The 20,299-nt window shown below is 32.5% G+C and overlaps 1 protein-coding gene across 1 annotated transcript in view; it reads right to left on the bottom strand.

Moving 5' to 3' along the window:
* Window positions 1-114: 114 nt before the first annotated feature.
* LOC132722165 (dynein axonemal heavy chain 8-like) overlaps window positions 115-20,299 on the bottom strand; it is a gene marked incomplete at its 5' end in the record, with an annotated part of 71,219 nt that continues 51,034 nt past the window's right edge. The window contains 17 exon segments of the mRNA XM_060706607.1: window positions 115-532; window positions 806-927; window positions 1,458-1,647; window positions 2,107-2,259; window positions 2,663-2,819; window positions 6,163-6,323; window positions 8,191-8,292; window positions 8,530-8,646; window positions 9,922-10,077; window positions 10,346-10,498; window positions 12,049-12,122; window positions 13,028-13,230; window positions 14,309-14,549; window positions 14,952-15,142; window positions 15,368-15,482; window positions 17,448-17,586; window positions 18,625-18,729. Of these exon segments, the coding sequence (XP_060562590.1) occupies window positions 245-532; window positions 806-927; window positions 1,458-1,647; window positions 2,107-2,259; window positions 2,663-2,819; window positions 6,163-6,323; window positions 8,191-8,292; window positions 8,530-8,646; window positions 9,922-10,077; window positions 10,346-10,498; window positions 12,049-12,122; window positions 13,028-13,230; window positions 14,309-14,549; window positions 14,952-15,142; window positions 15,368-15,482; window positions 17,448-17,586; window positions 18,625-18,729 (2,667 nt within the window).

Genomic DNA, 20,299 nt, shown 5'->3' with positions numbered 1-20,299 from the left:
TTTCACATGATGCATTACTATTAAATTATACTGTTATTAATGATTTGGACAGCAAATTCAAAATTACCATCAATTTAGTTAAAGCTTTATATCAATAATTTATGACAAGAAGACTTCACTGTAACAATTTATTAAGTAACTAAAACAGTAAAGGGAATAAATTACGTATTTAATAAAAATAGATTCATTAGTCTGTCCAACATTCAACTGCAATCATGCAGAGATGATTTTTAAATATGTAATTCTATTTGATGTCACAAAGAGCAGCAACACCTCTTAGAATCCAGTGATCAGGGCTTTGGCTTGTTTTGAGAACAATGAATGTAATGTATGTTAAGTCTGTCCTGTGTGGCTTCTTGTATACTGGACATTGGTACAGCCTAGGATCTTTTGGTGCTGTTGAATTGATTGCATACATGTGAATGACAGGAAGGAGTGTAAACAACACTTTGGCATGAGATTCTGACAGTCTACAGTTCCTTTTGTCCCAGCTAGCTCCATCCAGATAAAGACCATAAATATATACCCCTTCCTGAAACAAACAATAATACATGCTAATGACTATAACATGATATCCTCTTACACTGTTTATATCAATGTGGAAATGAAAATCTGATTATTTTTTTTACAAAATAAGAGTTTTAAAAGAAATTTCCTATAAATTCAGTCTATTACGAAAACCATATTATGTATAGTAAACGGTTCACGGGAAGTATCAATAAACAGAAGCTTTTTTTGAATATGCCTGTGTACGCTTGAAATTATTGGTTAGTTTTAAAATACTTGAAATACAATGAACACTTACTGCAGGAGGTCCAGTAATGTCTTCTTTCAATGACTTCAACACATCATTGTGTAAGGTGACAGAATCCAAAGCCCAACCTTTGTGTGCTCTTGTCACTTCTTGTCTCATAGCAGTTAAGAATCCTGTAATAATGTTAAATGGTTAAGAAAGATAGAAGATGCAAAATTTGTAAATATACTTGTTTAGCTGAAACTTTTAAAGAGCATTTTAACACAGTTCACAATGTTACAAATTACATAGATAAGCAATGACCCTTATTAGGGAACAGTGTTGAGTTGAAAATAGTACATCACTTATTAGTTTTGCTTTTGGAATATGTTTGACAGCATTTCATTTTTGGCATACTTGAATTAATTGACACAAAATCAGGTTTTCTGTCAATATTAGCAAGTTAATCCCTTCAGGGATGTCAGAGGCCTTATGAACAGAAGAGTATTCTATTACTTAAATACAAAAACACAACAAAAGTTCATAATTTCCCTAAAATAAGTAACTCACAAAACTTCTGCAATATGCGCTTAATGACAATATTTCTCTGGAAAATTTAGTTGAAATCCCACTGGAAATGTTGGAAGATTTGGACTGGTTGTCTGACCCATATGTGCTAAATAATTTAATAACATTATGTTGCGGGAAATATACCAGTCCTTACCTTGTGGATTGAATAATCCTGTCATCCAGAATACATCTGGTCTACCCTGGAAAACCCATTTGAAAAACTGGTCGTTTCTTTCTAAAAGTTCTGTATACCAGAAACCAAGGGTTGAGGACTGCCAGGACACTTTGCGCCACAGGTTTGGAACCTTGGCATCAAACATGTTGTCTAAAGCATCTCTTAAGTTCTGAAATATAAAGTTCATACATATAAAATTTCTATTTAATATTCAAACACTTTCGCTTTCATTTTGGGAAAAAAGAAGAAAGAAATTCAAATTTAAGTAAATTCAGGCGAATGTTAGTTTAATAAATGATGTTGAATTGGGTAATTGTTCTTTTTCTTTTCTTTTTTAATTAAAAGCAATAACCTTTGTAATATAATGTTACGAGATGTTCACAGTTGTAATATAAAAGTGTTTATTTCAACCACTTGTGCATAAGGTTTTATATACATGTACAATCAAATGCGAATCTTTGTGTAGTTTCTTACAATAATTTTGAGCAAATTATATAAGCCTCAAATGGTTATTTGTTAAACTAGTATTTTTGGTCAAATCAAACAGCAAGTATGTTTGATCACTTAACCGATATTATTAAACAGTTCAATTTTTCAATGTAGGACAATCAATTGCTTCAGTACATACCTCTGACATAATAATTGTTCCTTCAATTGCAAGTTTTAGATCACTCAGAGTGGTTCTAACAATGCCGATAACTCTTTGCATTCTGTCAATTTCTTGCTTCAAGAAAATGTTCAATGGATGTAATTGTCCCATTTTCTTTAACCTGTCTTTAACCTAAAATGTGACACAAATATTAAATTAATACTACTATAATTTAAAATCTTTAATGCTATCACAAACTAAAGATTAAAATGCTTTCCAATCATCAAGAAATGTCTGATTGAAAGGTTTTCATTACAATTTAAAACTTTATGTTAGGAAAGTATGGTTTATTTTCTTTTTAAATTTAATATTATCAAATCAAACAACTGAATTCAATTAGCCATTTTTTTACCGTGTATCAAAACACTGAATTTTGTTGGAAGTAACTTATTGTAAAAACTGCTTTTCCATGTTAAATTTCTATGATATAGAATATATCTCACTCTGAAGTGAAAATGTTGTATCAAACTTGCACTACATGTTTGAAAGTAAGGAATCATGAGACAATGCCTAATAAAAGTTCTTGATATCTTACTTCATGAGGTTTGTAGTCAACAGGTAATTTATCCAGCATATCCTCGGCCATTCTAAACACAACAGATTCTCTTGTTTCACCAGCTCCAGCACCACCCTCTTTTGGTTGTATACTCATTATTGTATCTAGAATACTGCCTGCCATATTTGTCTGGTATCTGTAAATAAATAAATGTAAATTACTTGATTAGTACTAGTCCACAAAAATAAACAACAGATCTAAATCCAACAGCGATATAAGTAGTTTTTTTTAACTCAATGTAGGAGTTGTTTAAAAAGTATTTGGCTCTTTCTAAACAAAAACTGGCAACATAAATTTTCAAAGTCCTTTACATACAGTTGCCACACAACTTTTCCAGATGAAAGAAAGCCATTCATTTCAGAATACAGTAAATCTTCACTCCAGAAATAAACTACTGGTCTGCAATGATGTAAATTGTAAAGAAACAATACTTCAAATTTGTTTGTTTGGATTTTTACGGCACGTCAACACGTAACTGGCCATATCGTGCCGAATGCTATAATAGGCTTAAAATGTTATGTAATGTTTTGTAAATGACAATAAAATCAATCCTAGAGTACAAGTTTATCTTTTTCAAATAATCAATGATGTTTTTTGATGGAATTGTATTAAAGAGTTCTTTGAGTGAGTTTACATGATAAAATCTATTACGGGCCTGTGAAAAATCATGACATTCAAGAAGAAAATGTTTGACAGTAAAATTTTCATTACAACCTACACAGAAAGGGGCATTGTCATTTGTGAGGAGATAATAGTGGGTAATTTTAGTGTGTCCACCAATTCGGCATCAAAGAAGAACTATTTGATCATGGCCGTTTGACAGAGATAGAGATGGTGACACATCAAGAGATGGGTTTATATTGTTAAGTTTATTAAAAGCAGGTAACAATAAGTCAGTTTGTTGAAAATTTAATGATTGTTCAGCTAAAGCATCTACTTTTTCATTTCCTTGTATACCTACATGACTTGGAATCCAATATAAGTTAACAGATTTTGTTTTAAGTACATCATGAAATCGTAAAAGAAGTTTCTGAATCATTATATTGTCAGTTTTTTTTATTTTTAATGGATATTAAAACAGAAAGCGAGTCAGAAAATATCACAAATTTATCATGGGTATGCTGTACAGTGTAACTTCCGAATTCCGGAACTTCTGAAATCCGGAAACTTCTAAAAACCGAACCATTTTTTCGGTCCCGATTTTTCCCCTTCTATTTTCTATTAATAAAATACTTCTGAATTCCGGAACTTCTAAATCCTGTATTCCGGACGATATTTTCGTAAAATTAGAGTCAAATCAATGCAATTTTACCTCCGAAAACCGGAAATATCCCAAGGTGTGAAATACATTGTAAATCGAGAATGTTTACCCTGCAGGAAGATTTAATCTCCCTATCGATTGTTTACTAATTAGCGGTGATCGTGTAATTTGACACGTGTTAAAATCACAAACTGTGAAATGTGATGCGGTTAATCAAAGTAATTTACCGCGGTCAGTTAATTTGAAGTGTTTATTAGCGGATTAGTTGGGACAATGTATGCATCAAACGTCTTTAGGGATTTTATTGCATTTGATGTAATGATTAATTAACTAGCATCGGACGATATGTAAGTTTATGCAATTAACAACATTTCTACAAACTGATAAAAATTCATAAGCATTTGCAGATAAGATAAAAATGTATTCTTTTCATTCACATCTTTATCTTGATTAAAAGACTATTACATGTTATATATAGATATTACAGTAATGGCCACATCTTCCTTGACATTTAGTGATATTAAGTGGCTTAGTTTTGTCCACATTATCATAAACCTCTGAATTCCGGAAACCTCTGAAATCCGAACTTTTTGACAAGTCCCATGGGTGTTCGGTTTTCGGAAGTTACACTGTACTATGTATGACAATGCTAAATCTATAGCTTTTGCTTCTGCAGTAAAAATTGATGCATTATCTGGTAACCTCATACTAGATGTAAAATTATTTCCAAACACAGCTGCACCTACTTGCAACCTTGTTTCGAACCGTCCGTATAAATATGTATAAAATCTTCATGTTCTTCCTTAATTTCTAGAAACTTCTCTTTGAAATGTTCAGGTGAATTTGATGACTTTTTTTAAATTTGAAAGGTAAATATTAATTTTCGGGGAATTATAAGTCCAAGGTGGAACATCCTCCTCGTCATTTTTAAGTATACCGTCTGGATTAATTTTAAGTTGGTAAAGTCCAGGCAAAATAACAATGTTCATTTTCAATTAGAGCAGCAGGACGAGCTTCGAACTTTTAGTGATGATTCAGTGTTACAACTTTATATTAAGTAGTTGAATTAATTTGCCCCTAAATCAAAATTTTCTACTTATTTGAGGTCATTTAAAGGGCAGATAACTTATACATACGTAAATCAATTCTTGTTTACTTCTGGATAATGTTTTTCGTTTTATTATTGAAAACAATACATAATTACATGCAATTCCTTATATCATTTCTGTTAATTTTTTTTAATGAAAATAAAGGTACTTTAAATTCATAAAAAATAGGCCAAATTTTAAGAAAAAATGCACTGGTTAAGAGAAGAAGTGGGAAAAAAAACTATCCACACTAAATTTATACTTAAATTTTTGCATATTAACTAAGATGAAGGTAATTAAGCTTCATGGAAATAAGAAGATAAAAAATGTTTTGTTTCGTTTCATTGAAAATTATCTGCCCTTGAATTTAACGAAAAAGTCTAATTCAAAGGCAGATAACCTGAAAATGACCCCAAATTTTTTTCTGTTTAAAATGTTTCTGTTATCATATTCTAACATGCCAAGTTTAAAGAAATTCTATTGAACAGTTTTAATTTTGCCTATATGTCTATATGAAAACTCCCGAAAACGTCTGTAAGATTAATAATATCTGTCATATGTTGCGGTTCGGACCGGAATATCCGTCCCGAGGGGACCCGCCCATGGGGGGTGTTCCCGAGGGACGGATATTCCGATCCGAACCGCAAACATATGTTAGATATTTTTTCTTGCATATTCTGCCATATTATTTCATATCTAAAATGGTTTACCTCAATATGATATATGTTCATGGAAATTAAAGTCATTTCATCCATAACTATTTTCTTACAATAGCGTATGAACTTACAACTTAAATAACAACGGCGAACTGACGTCATCCTTAGCACATATTTCCCTTATAAAACGATGTCATTTTAACGCGGTGCATTCATAAAGCGCGCAAAAATGACGTTGTTGTTTGGCACGCGACTTATCTGGCACCCCCCCATGCCAGATGAAATTTCCGGCATGGGTAAAACTCACGGAAACGCCAGTCTGATATGCAAGAAATATGCATCTAAGTGTCATTCCTGCAAAGTGACTAGTACTGCTGGCCAATGCCTAGAAGAGAAGCCTGTACGCCAACTACTGAAGCATAAACATCCATGCATGTAAGCAAGTTTACAAATCTTCTAGTACAAAGGTCTTACGTGATGTCAGCATTGGGATGTAGACCAAAGGCCTCTGGAGAGTCCACTAATTGCAAATTATCTATGTAAGTCATGAACTGATCATAGGACTTTACTTTTGGAATCTTGTAACCAGTGTAAAACTGGAAGTTGTCAGCAAACATGAAGTCACCAAACCATACCTGAAAATAACAGAAATAGAAAGTGCAGTTAAATTATGAAAGAAATCATTTCTATGGAACCATTCTCTTTTTTCTTCCCTTCTTACTTGTAACATAAAAATAATAAATATTTTCCATTCTTATTGTTTCTTTTTCTTATGTTGCTAAATTGACATCTCACATACACTAATGCCACTGATTTGATCCAGTTTATATAATTTATATTAGAAAAATCTACCGGAAGTCATATGCAGCATAATGTCATCTTAAGTCTGCATCTCATTTATAAAGGCGCCAGAATGATGTCATTTCAAACTGACACGGGTGAGGAATGAAGATTTAAGATTTATCCTTAGCACTGATGTAAACACAATACAATCCAGTTTGACACATAAGTTTAAATTGTTGAAAAATTGATAAAATCATTCATAAGAATAAGGTGAAACATTTTTCTTATTATGTCTTTTGTTTAATAATTTTCATAACTAAGCAATAGACGGGTGCGAAAAACAGCTCAATACAAAAATCAGCAGCGGAAAAATTTTTTGCTTAGAAAAATAGTGTTTGTGGTAGTGGTCTCTCTTGTTAGAATCATCTGACACAGGTTTGTCGTTTTGATGCGAGATAGTTCCTGCACATTAAAACTCCAAACCGTTGTTAAATAACCAATAAACACATTTGTAAGCAAGCATTTCCAAAATCAAAATAATGATTTTTAAAACAGATATATAGCTTGATACACTTTTAAGATTATTGTAATGTTGAGTGACTGTTCGCTAAACATATAATAATTTATTGTACAGTTTTTATCACTTATATTCAGATAACTTGCCTAACTTTTCGAATAATAGACAAGTATTGTATTTAAGTGAACTATATATCAATCCATCACTACAAAGAAGTTTCTAGAGTTTCGTTTCGTCTAGGACTCTTACTCTAAACAAGAGGGCCATGATGGCCCTGAAGTCGCTCACCTGTATATAGGCCCCCCGGAGCGGGGCCAGTTTAAACCCCAGGGCTTTTATGTGAACAAACTTGGTAGACACCCATTAGAAGATGTTTCATGCTTAATATCTAAACTCTAGCTATTCTGGTTTTTTCGAAGAAGATTTTTAAGTTTTTGCTATACACTATGATATAAGGAAAATCAATGTCCCCCAGGGCGGGACCAATTTTGACCCCAGGGCTCTTATTTGAACAAACTTGGTAGACATCCATTAGAACATGTTTCATGCTAAATATCTTAGCTCTAGCTCTTTTGGTTCTTAAAAAGAAGATTTTTAAGTTTTTACTATATACATATAGGAAAAATCAATGACCCCCTGGGGCGGGGCCAATTTTGACCCCAGGGCTTTTTTTTTAACAAACTTGGTAAACACTCACTAGAAGATGTTTCATGCCAAATATCTAAGCTCTAGCTCTTTGTGTTATTTAGAAGAAGATAATTAAATTGTTTTCTTTTGGTTGCCATGGCAACCAGAGTTCTACATGGAATTAAATTCTTTGAACAATTTTTAAAGGTGACCACCAAAGGAACAACCCTGTGAAGTTTGGTTGAAATTGGCTTAGTGGTTATATGAGGAGATGTCATTTAAAGTAAAAGTTTACGGACGCCGGACGAAAAGCGATCACAAAAGCTCACCCTGTCACAAAGTGACAGGTGAGCTAAAAAGCTTTCCAATCACTCACAAGTATGCTATATAAAATGTTTACATATACTTAGATGTCACGAACATCTGTATTGTTACATCATGTACATTGTATGTAATTGCTGTTATTGTTAGTTCAGCACTTCAAATATTGGGGGAAATAAAAGTATATATCTATCTGCCATAAAATATATAGTTATACAATCGAAATTTAAAGTTTGTCACCAGATATAACGTACTCTAGCAAATGTATTGAGAAGTCTCTTATCATAATCATCTGTTACTCTTCCGCCATACTGCACTTCTCCAAGCATGTACCTTACAGTCACCCATGATACACCCTGAAAATATATCAATGTAAAATGTAATGAAATCTTAGGGCAAGATGTCCACATCTTCATACTATCAAATGGTTTATAATTATATTTGTAAGAAAGGTTAAAAAATTAAAGGTCTCAATCTCAAGTTATGTAATGTTCTATGCTATGTTGCAAAATGATAAAAACAAAACAAAATAAAACAAAAAAATTTCAGATAATTTATACGCCAATAAGCAGTAAAATTATATTATCACAAACCTTTTTCACATCTATGTCATCTAAATGGTTTTGACAGAACTGCACACTGGCTTGCCAATCTGAGGAGTTAAATTCATAAGGAATATTCCATCCTAATGGACCAAACTTTCTACGTTCCTGATTTAAGAAAAAAAGACAAAAAAAACCCGTTATTTTATTATGTTTAACTTTCAGCTAAATGCTTTGTAATTTAGAATGTTATATTACTGAAATATAATCATTATTGTGTTCAAGAGTAATGATTTATGAAAAAAATTACAACATGCAACTAATTAATTTTTATTTCTATGTTTACATAAATAAGGCACTTAGTGAAACTTAATAAGCTGCTCTAACAAAGTGTAAAATATCAGACAAAACATAAAATATATTTTCACAGACCGAAAATTCCAGACATGCTTAAGACCCAAGATAATAAAAAGGCAGTCCAAAGGACAGCTAAATCCCCTTTTGCAGGGGACATGAATGTGTACTCCTAACCATGACCTTGATATTGTGCCATGCATATCATAAGCACATAGTCTTATGATTGTAACTGTTGGTGCCAAGGTATTTAAAATCTTCCATAAAGTCAATAAGTTTTTGAGAATATTTAACCTTGACCTTTGGGGTAGCAACCTTGATGTGCTCTGCTCAAAAGTTATGGTGCAGACATGAAAGTGTTATGGATGGACAGACATGCGACCGAATTGGGATAAAGGGCCATTTCTATTGAAATTTTCTTTTGTTAAATAGAGGGCCATTGGCCCCTTCTGCTTTTGTTATGGAATGAACTCTATTGCTCTCTTTTGATCTGTTTACAGTTAGATGGCCCTGTAACCCTAATCGGTAGTGCGGACTGACAGACGGAGGCCATTCCACTTTGCGGAAGGGGATTAAAAAGCAATACTAGTAATAGCTACAAGTTAAAAATGCATGCATATAATTTATTGTGAACTGCAGTATAATATGAAAGCTGTTATTGTTGTGTTTGTCAATTTGTGGATTCGAGGTTAGCGTGCAAGATGGAAATTCATGATAGCAAGTTGTAGAGAGGTTATAGTTAATCTAATTACAAGCTAGCACAACACAAATAATATATGCTCACCAGTTCACACTCAGATGAATGTCTGTTGATTGAATTGAGAGTTATTATCAAATTATTATCAAATAATTACATTACATTTTAATTTAGAATAATGTGACTTAAGTTAATATGCCCATCAATCCTAATTTAAAATGGAATAATTTTAAAATGGAAATTTACGTTTAAATTTTTAGCTCAAGATTTACGATCAAAATCACTGCTAGAATCTTTTTTAGTAATTTGTTTGCTAAATACTAACGTTTCTATCAATTAACATTATAGGCTATTAAGTCAAAAACAAAGATTTTGCCAGACAAGATTATTACCTGAACCACTGTGTGTAGAAAGGAAACGCCAAATAGAAGAGACTTCCACTGTGGCATGCTGCAAACATCAAGAAAGTCCTGACTCAATCCAGCGTAAGTTCTCTTTAAGCCTGCCTTGATACCTTGAGGTGGCTCATTGGTAAACTTCAATGAAGACTGAATGGAAGAATATATTATAATATACATATGTATTTGTTAACATTAATGTCTATGAACAGCTTTTATGAAGGGATATACTGTCTGTCACTTCATCTCAAAATCTTTACAACTAACTTAAAATTTTAATGAGAGCAAGTGAATGTATTAAAAATCTGCAAGAAAAAATAACAACTCCACAACCAGTCATCATTTTTGGGAGTTAAACAGGAATAGAATTTTATTATAATCATATAAATAAATCAAACAGATTTATAGAAGTATCAACCTGGAGTAAGCTGATAGGAAAGTGATCATGGGGTTCTGTTGTAATCCACACTCTGAAGTCATCATGTATCTGTTGTGCCTCTAACAATGTATCCAACAACTCATCCATAAAGTTCAAACCTAAATGACAATTCTGCAGTAGAGCCCAGCCTCCCTATAAAATGCAAGTATTGTATTTTATATTGATAAACAACAACATTTTATAATGAAATATTTTCCTTAACATTATGGTCTGTTATATTAATTTAGCAAACCTATGTCCTGTGCAAATTAAGATAATATACATTGACATTATTGAATTATGAAATAACTAGAAATGTGTCCATAGGACACGGATGCCCCCACACGCCACTGTTCTGTCAATCTTATGACTCTAGGTCAAATATTTTTTGGACTACATGTGCCACAAGTTGAAAACTAAAAATCAACAAAGGGCCATAATTCTGTTAAATTTGGTTGCAGCAAAAATTCCTTCCATAACTACCATCTACACATTAAGGTTGTTCATCCCTGGCAGTTTAAGCAAAATCTGCCATCCGGTTTAGGAGGAGTTGCGTTCACAAAATTTCTACAGAGTAAATAGTGAAAAAATCAACAAAGGGCCATAATTCTTTAAATTTGGTTGCAGCAAAAATTCCTTCCTTTACTACCATCTACACATTAAGGTTGTTCATCGCTGGAAGTTTAAGCAAAATCTGCCATCCGGTTTAAGAGGAGTTGCGTTCACAAAATTTCTAAATAGTATATAGTGAACAAAATCAACAAAGGGCCATAATTCTGTTAAATTTGGTCGCAGCAAAAATTCCTTCCTTTACTACCATCTACACATTAAGGTTGTTCATCGCTGGAATTTTAAGCAAAATCTGCCATTCGGTTTAAGAGGAGTTGCGTTCACAAAATTTCTACATAGTATACTGTGAAAAAATCAACAAAGGGCCATAATTCTGTTAAATTTGGTCGCAGCAAAAATTCCTTCCTTTACTACCATCTACACATTAAGGTTGTTCATCGCTGGAAGTTTAAGCAAAATCTGCCATCCGGTTTAAGAGGAGTTGCGTTCACAAGATTTTGGGACGTACGGACAGACGTACGGACGGACGGACAGACACTTGGACGGACAAGTGCAACGCTATATGCTCCCACTCTGTGGGAGCATAAAAAGTTCTAAAACAGGTTCATTTTCAGCATATCATTGTTTCGTTTTATATCAAAGATATACTTTATAATGCTCATTTTTTAATAAAATATTTTAGTCGAGGAAATTTATTAAAACCTATAAAATTCTTACTGAATATGTCTAATTTGAATAAAAAAATGAATAAACTATGCGTTTGAAGTCACGTTCTCTATTATAGGAGAAGTAAAGTTGTTTTTTTACTGCCAGTTTTTTTAATGACACTTTATATTCATATTGTGACGACCTATAGTGTGTAGAGTTTATAACATGAAATATCAACTTTGTGTAAAATCAAAACATGTTTATTTCATATTTACAAAGAGACTGTGTAGCAATTATCAATATTTTCTGATATCAAATTTGAGCATAGTATATCTTTTACAACAATTATGACCATTATCTTTTATGTTATATATGTATTGCTTATAAAATGAGTTTAGCAATAAACATAAGCCTAACCCGAGTCTGATGATTTACAGATCAGATTTTTTACCCTACTTGTTCTTTCTTTAAATTGAAACACTTACAGTTTGCATGAAAGCATGAATGAGTTTTCTTGCATGTACTTCTTGTCCCTGTCCCATTGAAATAGCCCTGAATTCTGTAAAGGCAAAAGTATTCAACATCATAAAAGGAGTATGATTACACGTTTTAAAGCAAAATTAAAACATTGCCTATAATTAGGAATGGCAACGAGTAACCGATTAACCGAGTACTCAATCGAACGTCCGCTTATCGGTTAACAAAATTTATATTCGATTACTCGGAAAAAATATAATATATTTTCTATTTTTTTGCGATTTAGAAAGATAGGTGTATCCAATTAGTTCAGAAATCCGAGATGTGCATGTATCTTCATTAATACCCATTAAATGCAATCAAAACATCCTTGCAGAGGTGCGAAAATGATATCATAAATTTAACGAGGCGATCAACAGTTTGCTTATGTCATCCAGCCGAAGTAACTGTTTTGAAAACAACAAAGGGCCGATTGTTATTATGAATATAAGAATAAAAGTAACTAGTATTTAGACCAGGTTAAACTTTTGTTGCCTGACCGATCAGTCTATATTATTTCAAAAAGAAAAAAGATATATGAACTGTTATACATGTTTAAAACTTGATATTGCATTAATTAAAACATTGTAAAATATTATGTTGTTGATTTAATTATAATTAATTTGTCTCCCGTGCAGTCCTATTTACTATCTACAGAATTCTATGAATTTAAATAGAAAACGATAGTAGTATGTGGAGGGTGTTGATATTGTGTGATAAACTTTGAAGATCACTGGCAATCATCCGAGTAACCGAGTACTCGATCAGAAAAATAACCCAGTACTCGAGTATTGATTTTGGTATTCGTTGCCATCCCTACCTATAATATTAAGTATGCATGAATAAAAAGAAGAATTTACTTGTCATGGAATAATGTTACATTAGTACCATCTTGACATATTCAAAAGTTTCAGTTTTGCTATCTTGGCAAAGAAATATCAGTCTTACCAAGTTGTCTTTTCTTACAAAGATTCTCAATCTGGTTGGTTGGATCAGAACCCATAGACAAGAAGCAGATGAGAGGTGTTCTTGTATCACTCTCCGCCCAGGTAGCTTCAAGATTAAGCAGTACAGCTTCAGCATACCTTGGTCCCATTGAATCACTTATATACTTTCTTGCTTGAGGCACTGTTCTGTCTGGACACCAGGATCTATAAATAATTTGATATGCTTAATTCATGTAACCAATGACACAAAATGCTGACCATTATGCAATTATATTTTTGTAATCTTATAGATTTCAACAAATATGGCATGTGACTAGTCAAGAATTAGACTTTGTCACATCATATATTGTAGTTTTAAATATGAAAAAACAAATGTCTTTTATGGAAGAAATATTCTGTAATGTTAACCTTGGAAGTGCTTTTCTGCCTACAGTTTGTATTTTTTCTAGCTATGTAAAATACTTGCTAAAGGGTGGAATTTGTATTCTTGCATATCAGACTGGCGTTTCCGTTAGTTTTACCCATGCCGGAAATTTCATCTGGCATGGGGGGTTCCAGATGAGTTGCATGCTGTGCAATGGCACGATAAAGATGACGTCATTTTACCGTTATGAATGATTTTGTAATTCATACGCTGTTGAATGAAAGTAGTTACGGTTGTAATGATATAAATTTTCATTGAAAATAAAGATAAAGAATTTAAAATATAATGGAATATGGTAGAATATGCAAGAAAAAATATCTGACATATGTTTGCGGTTCGGATCGGAATATCCGTCCCTCGGTCACCCGCCGATGGGCGGGTCACCTCGGGACGGATATTCCAATCCGAACCGCAAAATATGACAGATATTATTATTCTTGCATATCAGACAGAATTATCTACGATTTACACCGGTGCTAGAAAACCCTGTCTTACACCCCCCATGTAAGACAAGTCGCGTGCTTTAAATGACGTCATTGCTGCGCGCATTTTATGAATGAATTGCGTTCTTAGGATGACGTCACTTAACCGTTATGAATGAAGTTGTAAGTTCATACGCTACTATAAGAAAAAAGTGCATAATGAGAATATCAGTTTTCATAGTTGATATGAAAAAAATTGATATTTAATATGCAAGAAAAAGAATCAAACACCGGCTGTCTGTGCAGACAGGAATATCTAGCTCTCGGGTAACTGTTTAGCGGAAACTCTGCAGAGCCTCATTACCGCTGTAAACAGTCACCCTCGAGCTAGATATTTCGGTATGTACCGGCAGCCGGTGTAAGATTCATATAATACCTTATAAGCAACAGCTTCTTGAATGAATCTAGTGCTGCTGTATAACCATCAGGCATGGTTTCCTCCTCGGGAGCATCTGTGTCAAACCAGGCCTTCCAGCCTCTATCATTCCGGGTAACTTGGTTGAGTATCTCTGAGAACTGACCAAGAGAACTCAACTGTACAAGATTCAGCCAAGTCATGTCTGAAATCCATTTGGCAGGCTTTGGTGTAACTGCATTTAAATCTAGAGCAGCTCCACCTAAAATATTCAGAATAATGTGTTTTCATCATCTAAAAATAAAAAATTTAACATGAATTTTTTTAATCAAAGGTTTGACAGTGTCAAAGTTAGAGGAATACAAGAGCCACTATGTTTATTTTTCAAATGACCATAAATAATCATTTCCATAATGTTCAATGTTATCAATTTTACATCTGAAACTGTGCACATGGTCCAAATTTTATAGCTGACATTAATGAACAAGAAAGAAGCAATAACAACAACAGGAAAGCTGACGTAACTGTAACAATACCTCTATATTTTTTTTTCCTTGGAAAAAAAATTCAAGCTAAATTGAATTAAGTATCAGAGAAAATATATAGTTCTTCAGAGTAAGAACAATCCATCATACTCATATAAAACAAGAACAAAACTACCTACCTTTGACAAATGTTTGAAACTCGTCATGTTTGACTCTATTCTGTTGTATATCTATCTTAAGTGACATCAAAAGGACAAATAGAAACTTATGTTCCTCATACAACCCTCGGCATGTGTACCTAAATGCTTCAAAGCCCAGATAATCTATAATGTTTTGAATTCTTTTGGATGTAACTGGACTTTTGTCCGATCTGAAAACAAAATATTATAAACATCAAAAATATTTTATAGTCCTATATACTTTATTTTAGAATAAAAGTACCATTCAGAAATAAGACCTTTCTCAAAGAGCCAAAAAGTTACAAAGTTAGCACATATTTATAAAAAAATAAAACAATGTTTAGCAAATGTCTGTCAGGTAATTTAATATAAAGTCATTATTCCATTTTTATTCATTCTTTTTTTTATTTAAATACCTTGCCATTGAGATGTCAAATATTCCTAAAAACTGGGTTAATGACGTCTGATACATTCTGTTCACAATAGTCATATCACATATCAGGAAATACAGGATACTTCCCCTTGATGCCACTAGAATGTACAATAGAAACAGTTAAGAAAAGCAATCTTAACAAAACAAATAGATAGGATAGCTCTACACATACTTCGTAAACTCTACCAAAAAAGTGCTTAATGTCAATCAATCAAACATAAGATCTACTGACTGCCATTCTAACCCACTATGGAGCTGATCAGTTGCCTCTTATTATATGAAAAGTCTATACATTACATCATTTGATAAAAAAATATCAAAAAATTCTTTTTGTTTACTTATGTGATGTAACAATTAAGGACAACTTTACATCATATCTTTTCAAATTGATTCTTCTGTCATGTATTATACTGTGTCTGCTGTCATGTATTATACTGTGTCCGCTGTCATGTATTATACTGTGTCTGCTGTCATGTCTGCTGTCATGTATTATACTGTGTCTGCTGTCATGTATTATACTGTGTCTGCTGTCATATATTATACTGTGTCTGCTTTCATATATTATACTGTGTCTGCTTTCATATATTATACTGTGTCTGCTGTCATGTATTATACTGTGTCTGCTGTCATATATTATACTGTGTCTGCTGTCATGTATTATACTGTGTCTGCTGTCATGTATTATACTGTGTCTGCTGTCATGTCTGCTGTCATATATTATACTGTGTCTGCTGTCATGTATTATACTGTGTCTGCTGTCATATATTATACTGTGTCTGCTGTCATGTATTATACTGCGTCTGCTGTCATATTGTATTATACTGTGTCTGCTGTCATGTATTATACTGTGTCTGCTGTCATGTATTATACTGTGTCTGCTGTCATGTATTATACTGTGTCTGCTGTCAAATACATGTATTATACTGCGTCTGCTGTCAAATACATGTATTATACTGTGTCTGCTGTCATGTATTATACTGTGTCTGTTATGAACTTTTATATCTTCTAAGTTATGTCATAAAAAGATATACAGTCGGACCCCGGTTGTTCGACAACCCTGTATATTTGAATACCCGGCATATCCGTAGTAGATCTGTGGTCCCGTTTTATCTCTATATAAGTCAATATAAATACAAACGTGTTATTTGAAATGCATTCTCCGAATACCCTTTATTTTTTCCAAGTAAAATTTCGGTCCCGATTATACAATGTTGACAGGATTTCACACCTATTATTTGAAGCCAGACATATTGCCGCTGATCAACTTGCTTACCATAAAAACTTGTGAAAAATTTCCAACAACCATGCATTTATATAGACAATTGCGATAAATACACGTCTTTTTAAATTAATTTTAAGTAAAAAAAATTATTTGTTTTATTTGTATGCGAGTGATTTCTCTTTTAATTATTGGACGGTAAAAGTATTCAATTCAATAATTTCAATTTAAAGATGAAAGTAAACAATTCAAGTAAAGAAATAAATAAATAAACAAGCAAACACTAACATATTTGTATATGAATACTTAGAAATTCCTATTATATTTCATATCGGTGCATTATGTCCATTAGAACAAAATATCCTTATCTTGTCTATGACAAAAATTCTGTATCATGTCTGATGTTGTGACACTTAAAGCTTGAAGATGACAGCGATAATTTTCAATTATCCTGTGCTACATAATGTGGAATAAAGTGCAAGTATTTATGTCTTCGGTACCAATTAAATTTTATTTTTTATGCATCTTTTGTTGTTTATTTAATTTTTTCGATTGATTAATGGTAACAAGTGTGTTGTAAATGGTACTTTTACTATGATTAGTGTATGGCCAAAGTTGAATAGTTGTTGCCCATCAATATATTTGGATTTTAATTATTTGAACCCATCGATTATTCAAAGTAAATTTTCTATCCCCAGCAATTCAAATTATCAAGGTTGGACTGTAATATAAACAAACAGTGTCTTATATACACAGAAATATTATATAAATATAATATGGCAACATGTGAGACTTTGATATCGTCAACCCAAAGACAGAATTTGCAACAGCTCCAGTGGCATACCTGGTCTAAATTCTTCTCTTGCCTCATTAATCTTGATTTCTGTTTCAGCAGCTACTGTTAACTTCTCACTGACCTCAGCTGCTGTTACTTTAGTCACACCCAACACAGTGATCAGTGACTCATCATCTACTAATGAACCCTAAAGGAGGAAAACACACTGTCATACATTACACGTACATAAGCCTATAAAAATACCAGCAAATTTATTTAACAGCATAATGAGTGACTGAACGCTGTGGATTCTTAAATCTTTAGATGACATTGTGGCACAAATTATATATCATTATGAATGGATATTTGATTATTACAAACAGATTTTACATGGTATTTGTTATCATTACTATACAAATAAAACTGTGTAATGACCAAAGTAAATTACCAAAATATTTTTTAAAACACACTGCAATTATCATTTTAAAACTCATCTAAGGGTTTTTACTTCTGCCTTAAATATCTTACAAGACTTCTTGAGAAAGTATCCAAATTGAATTTTTATCGATAGATATGTCTTTTCTATATTTGTAACAAAGTTTACTAACATTTCTTGCAGACTATATAAGACAGCTACCTTATCAAAACTGTCATTAGAAAGCACAGTACACACCAAGTAATTTTGAAGGTGAAACAAACAAGCACCACATGTGGTTAACTCCAAAAATATAGCTTTTCATTCTTATATTACACAAATGTTATATTGAAATTAAAAAATAAAATGTGAAAAAAATGTGTATATTATATATATTTTAATTCATCAAATCTTGCCCAATAAGTGGTGGGTTTTGTCCACTCTGTAAAATTTAGTGGTGGGGTTTTGTCCACTCTATAAAATTTAGTGGTGGGGTTTTGTCCACTCTATAAAATTTTGAGTGGTGGGGTTTTTACTGGTGGGGTTTTGTCCTACATTCTTCAAATTTATGCCAATTGTCTTACAACTGCATCTTCATATTCCAAATTGAATGCTGATAACTTCTAAATTGTTTGAATATTTGGCTACATTTAAAGAACAACGACACTGCAAGGATCATAACAATTTGACTTTTTCTCTGAAACAAACAAGCTAAAAATGAAGAAGTAATTAAAGTGGAATATCAGTCAGCCTGAAAAGTTTATCTGTCCTTCCTAACCCAGAACATGGCTTATGTTAAAATGTAATACATCACAGAAAGGTAAATTGTACCTTTGTACTGGTGAGTTTAAATAGAAGATTGTCTTCAAGTTCTTTCATCTTGCGTTTGTTTGCTGTCACATCCTCCATTAATTTGACACGCTCAGCTTCTAATTCCTGTATGAGACAGTAAAGAAGATATCATATTGTTTCCTAAAAAAATAATTCAAATTGTACTCATTATATGTAAAGTAAGAAAATAAATAAATGGGTTGAAATAATATCAAACAAGAGCTGTCCGTAAAAAAAGTTTTTGCAGTAAAAGGCAATACAAGAATCTCTGTATTTTTAAAGTGAACTAGTTGTTTGATACCCTTGAATATTACAGCAATGTTTATATGACATAATTTATGGTAAAGTGAACAAGTGGATAGGAATGAATTTTTTTAGATTTTTTAAGTTTTTTAGTGCTTGCCTATAATACAAAACATTGACAGTTAAGGGCCATAATTCAAATAAAATCTTTGACAGAATTACCTTCTCCTGGACATGTTTGGGAATCATGATTGTAAACAAGTATTCCAACTTTCAAATTAATATCTCAAACAGTTTGCAGTCAAAAAGTGGACTGGTACTAAAAACTTAACCAAGATTCTAAGTCGATAAAAGGCCTTAATTTTTAAAACAAATCCTTGACAGAGTTACCTTCTCTTGCGTACAGATGGGGGTAATGATGTGAAATAGCATTAAAGTTTCAAAGCAATATCTCAAAGGGTTAAGGCAATAAGTGGATTTTACCCATATTCAATGTATTTTCTAAGTCAAAAAGGGGCATAATTCTGTCAAAAAACTTGACAGAGTTATGTCCTCTTGTCTGTTGATGAAGTCGTGATGGTAAACAAGTATGGTCAGTTTCAAAGCATACCTCCAATGGTTTTGAAATAAAGTGAGGTGGTACAAAAAACTTAACCAAGCTCAATACACTTTCTAAGTCAAAAAAGGGCCATTAATTCTGTCAAAAACCTTGACAGAGTTATGTACTCTTGTCTGTAGATGGAGGTTATGATGGTGAAACAAGTATGGTAAGTTTTCAAAGCCATACTCTTGTAATACTTCTGAAATAAAGTGGGGTGGTACGAAAAACTTAACCAAGGTGTGACGCCAACGCCGACGCCGACGCCGGGGCGAGTAGGATAGCTCCCCTTTTCATAGAAAAGTCGAGCTAAAAAGACTCTGGCCTTTAAAAAGTTAGTTTTTTTGTGTGTGTTTATACTTTTACTGACAAGTTAAATGTATAAATGACTGTAAGACTATAAAACCTAATCAAGCATAGGTTTGTACAGTTAACAACCCATTCTACACAGCTATATAACCTGTGAAGTTTAAATAAATAATTTTATTGTAATGAGAAAAATAGAAAATCACTTTATAAAACAAGAAATATGGCAATGCCACAAACTAAGTTTTCAATTATCACTATTGTAGAAAGTTATGATCTTGTACAAGCAACATGTAATATAATTATGTGCAATATAATTGATAAATAATGAATAATAAAAAAAGAAATAAGCAAGCATTTCTAATAACAGCAGATGGAAAAATCAATCCCAAGCGAGGTCTTCACATAAGCTTGCTATGCACAAAGCTTCTTTGAAATATCTCATTCCAAACTCTAGTTATTGACCAGAAACCAATTTAACATTTTTAGTAACAGTGACAGACCTTAACCTTAGGGAGCTAGCTATAT

Source organism: Ruditapes philippinarum, unplaced genomic scaffold (genome assembly GCF_026571515.1).
Source record: "Ruditapes philippinarum isolate M1 unplaced genomic scaffold, ASM2657151v2 ctg9346_1_1_1_1, whole genome shotgun sequence".
NCBI classification, from domain to species: Eukaryota; Metazoa; Mollusca; class Bivalvia; order Venerida; family Veneridae; genus Ruditapes; species Ruditapes philippinarum.
Note: the sequence above shows the minus strand (reverse complement) of the source record. Positions and strands in the feature narration are given on the sequence as shown.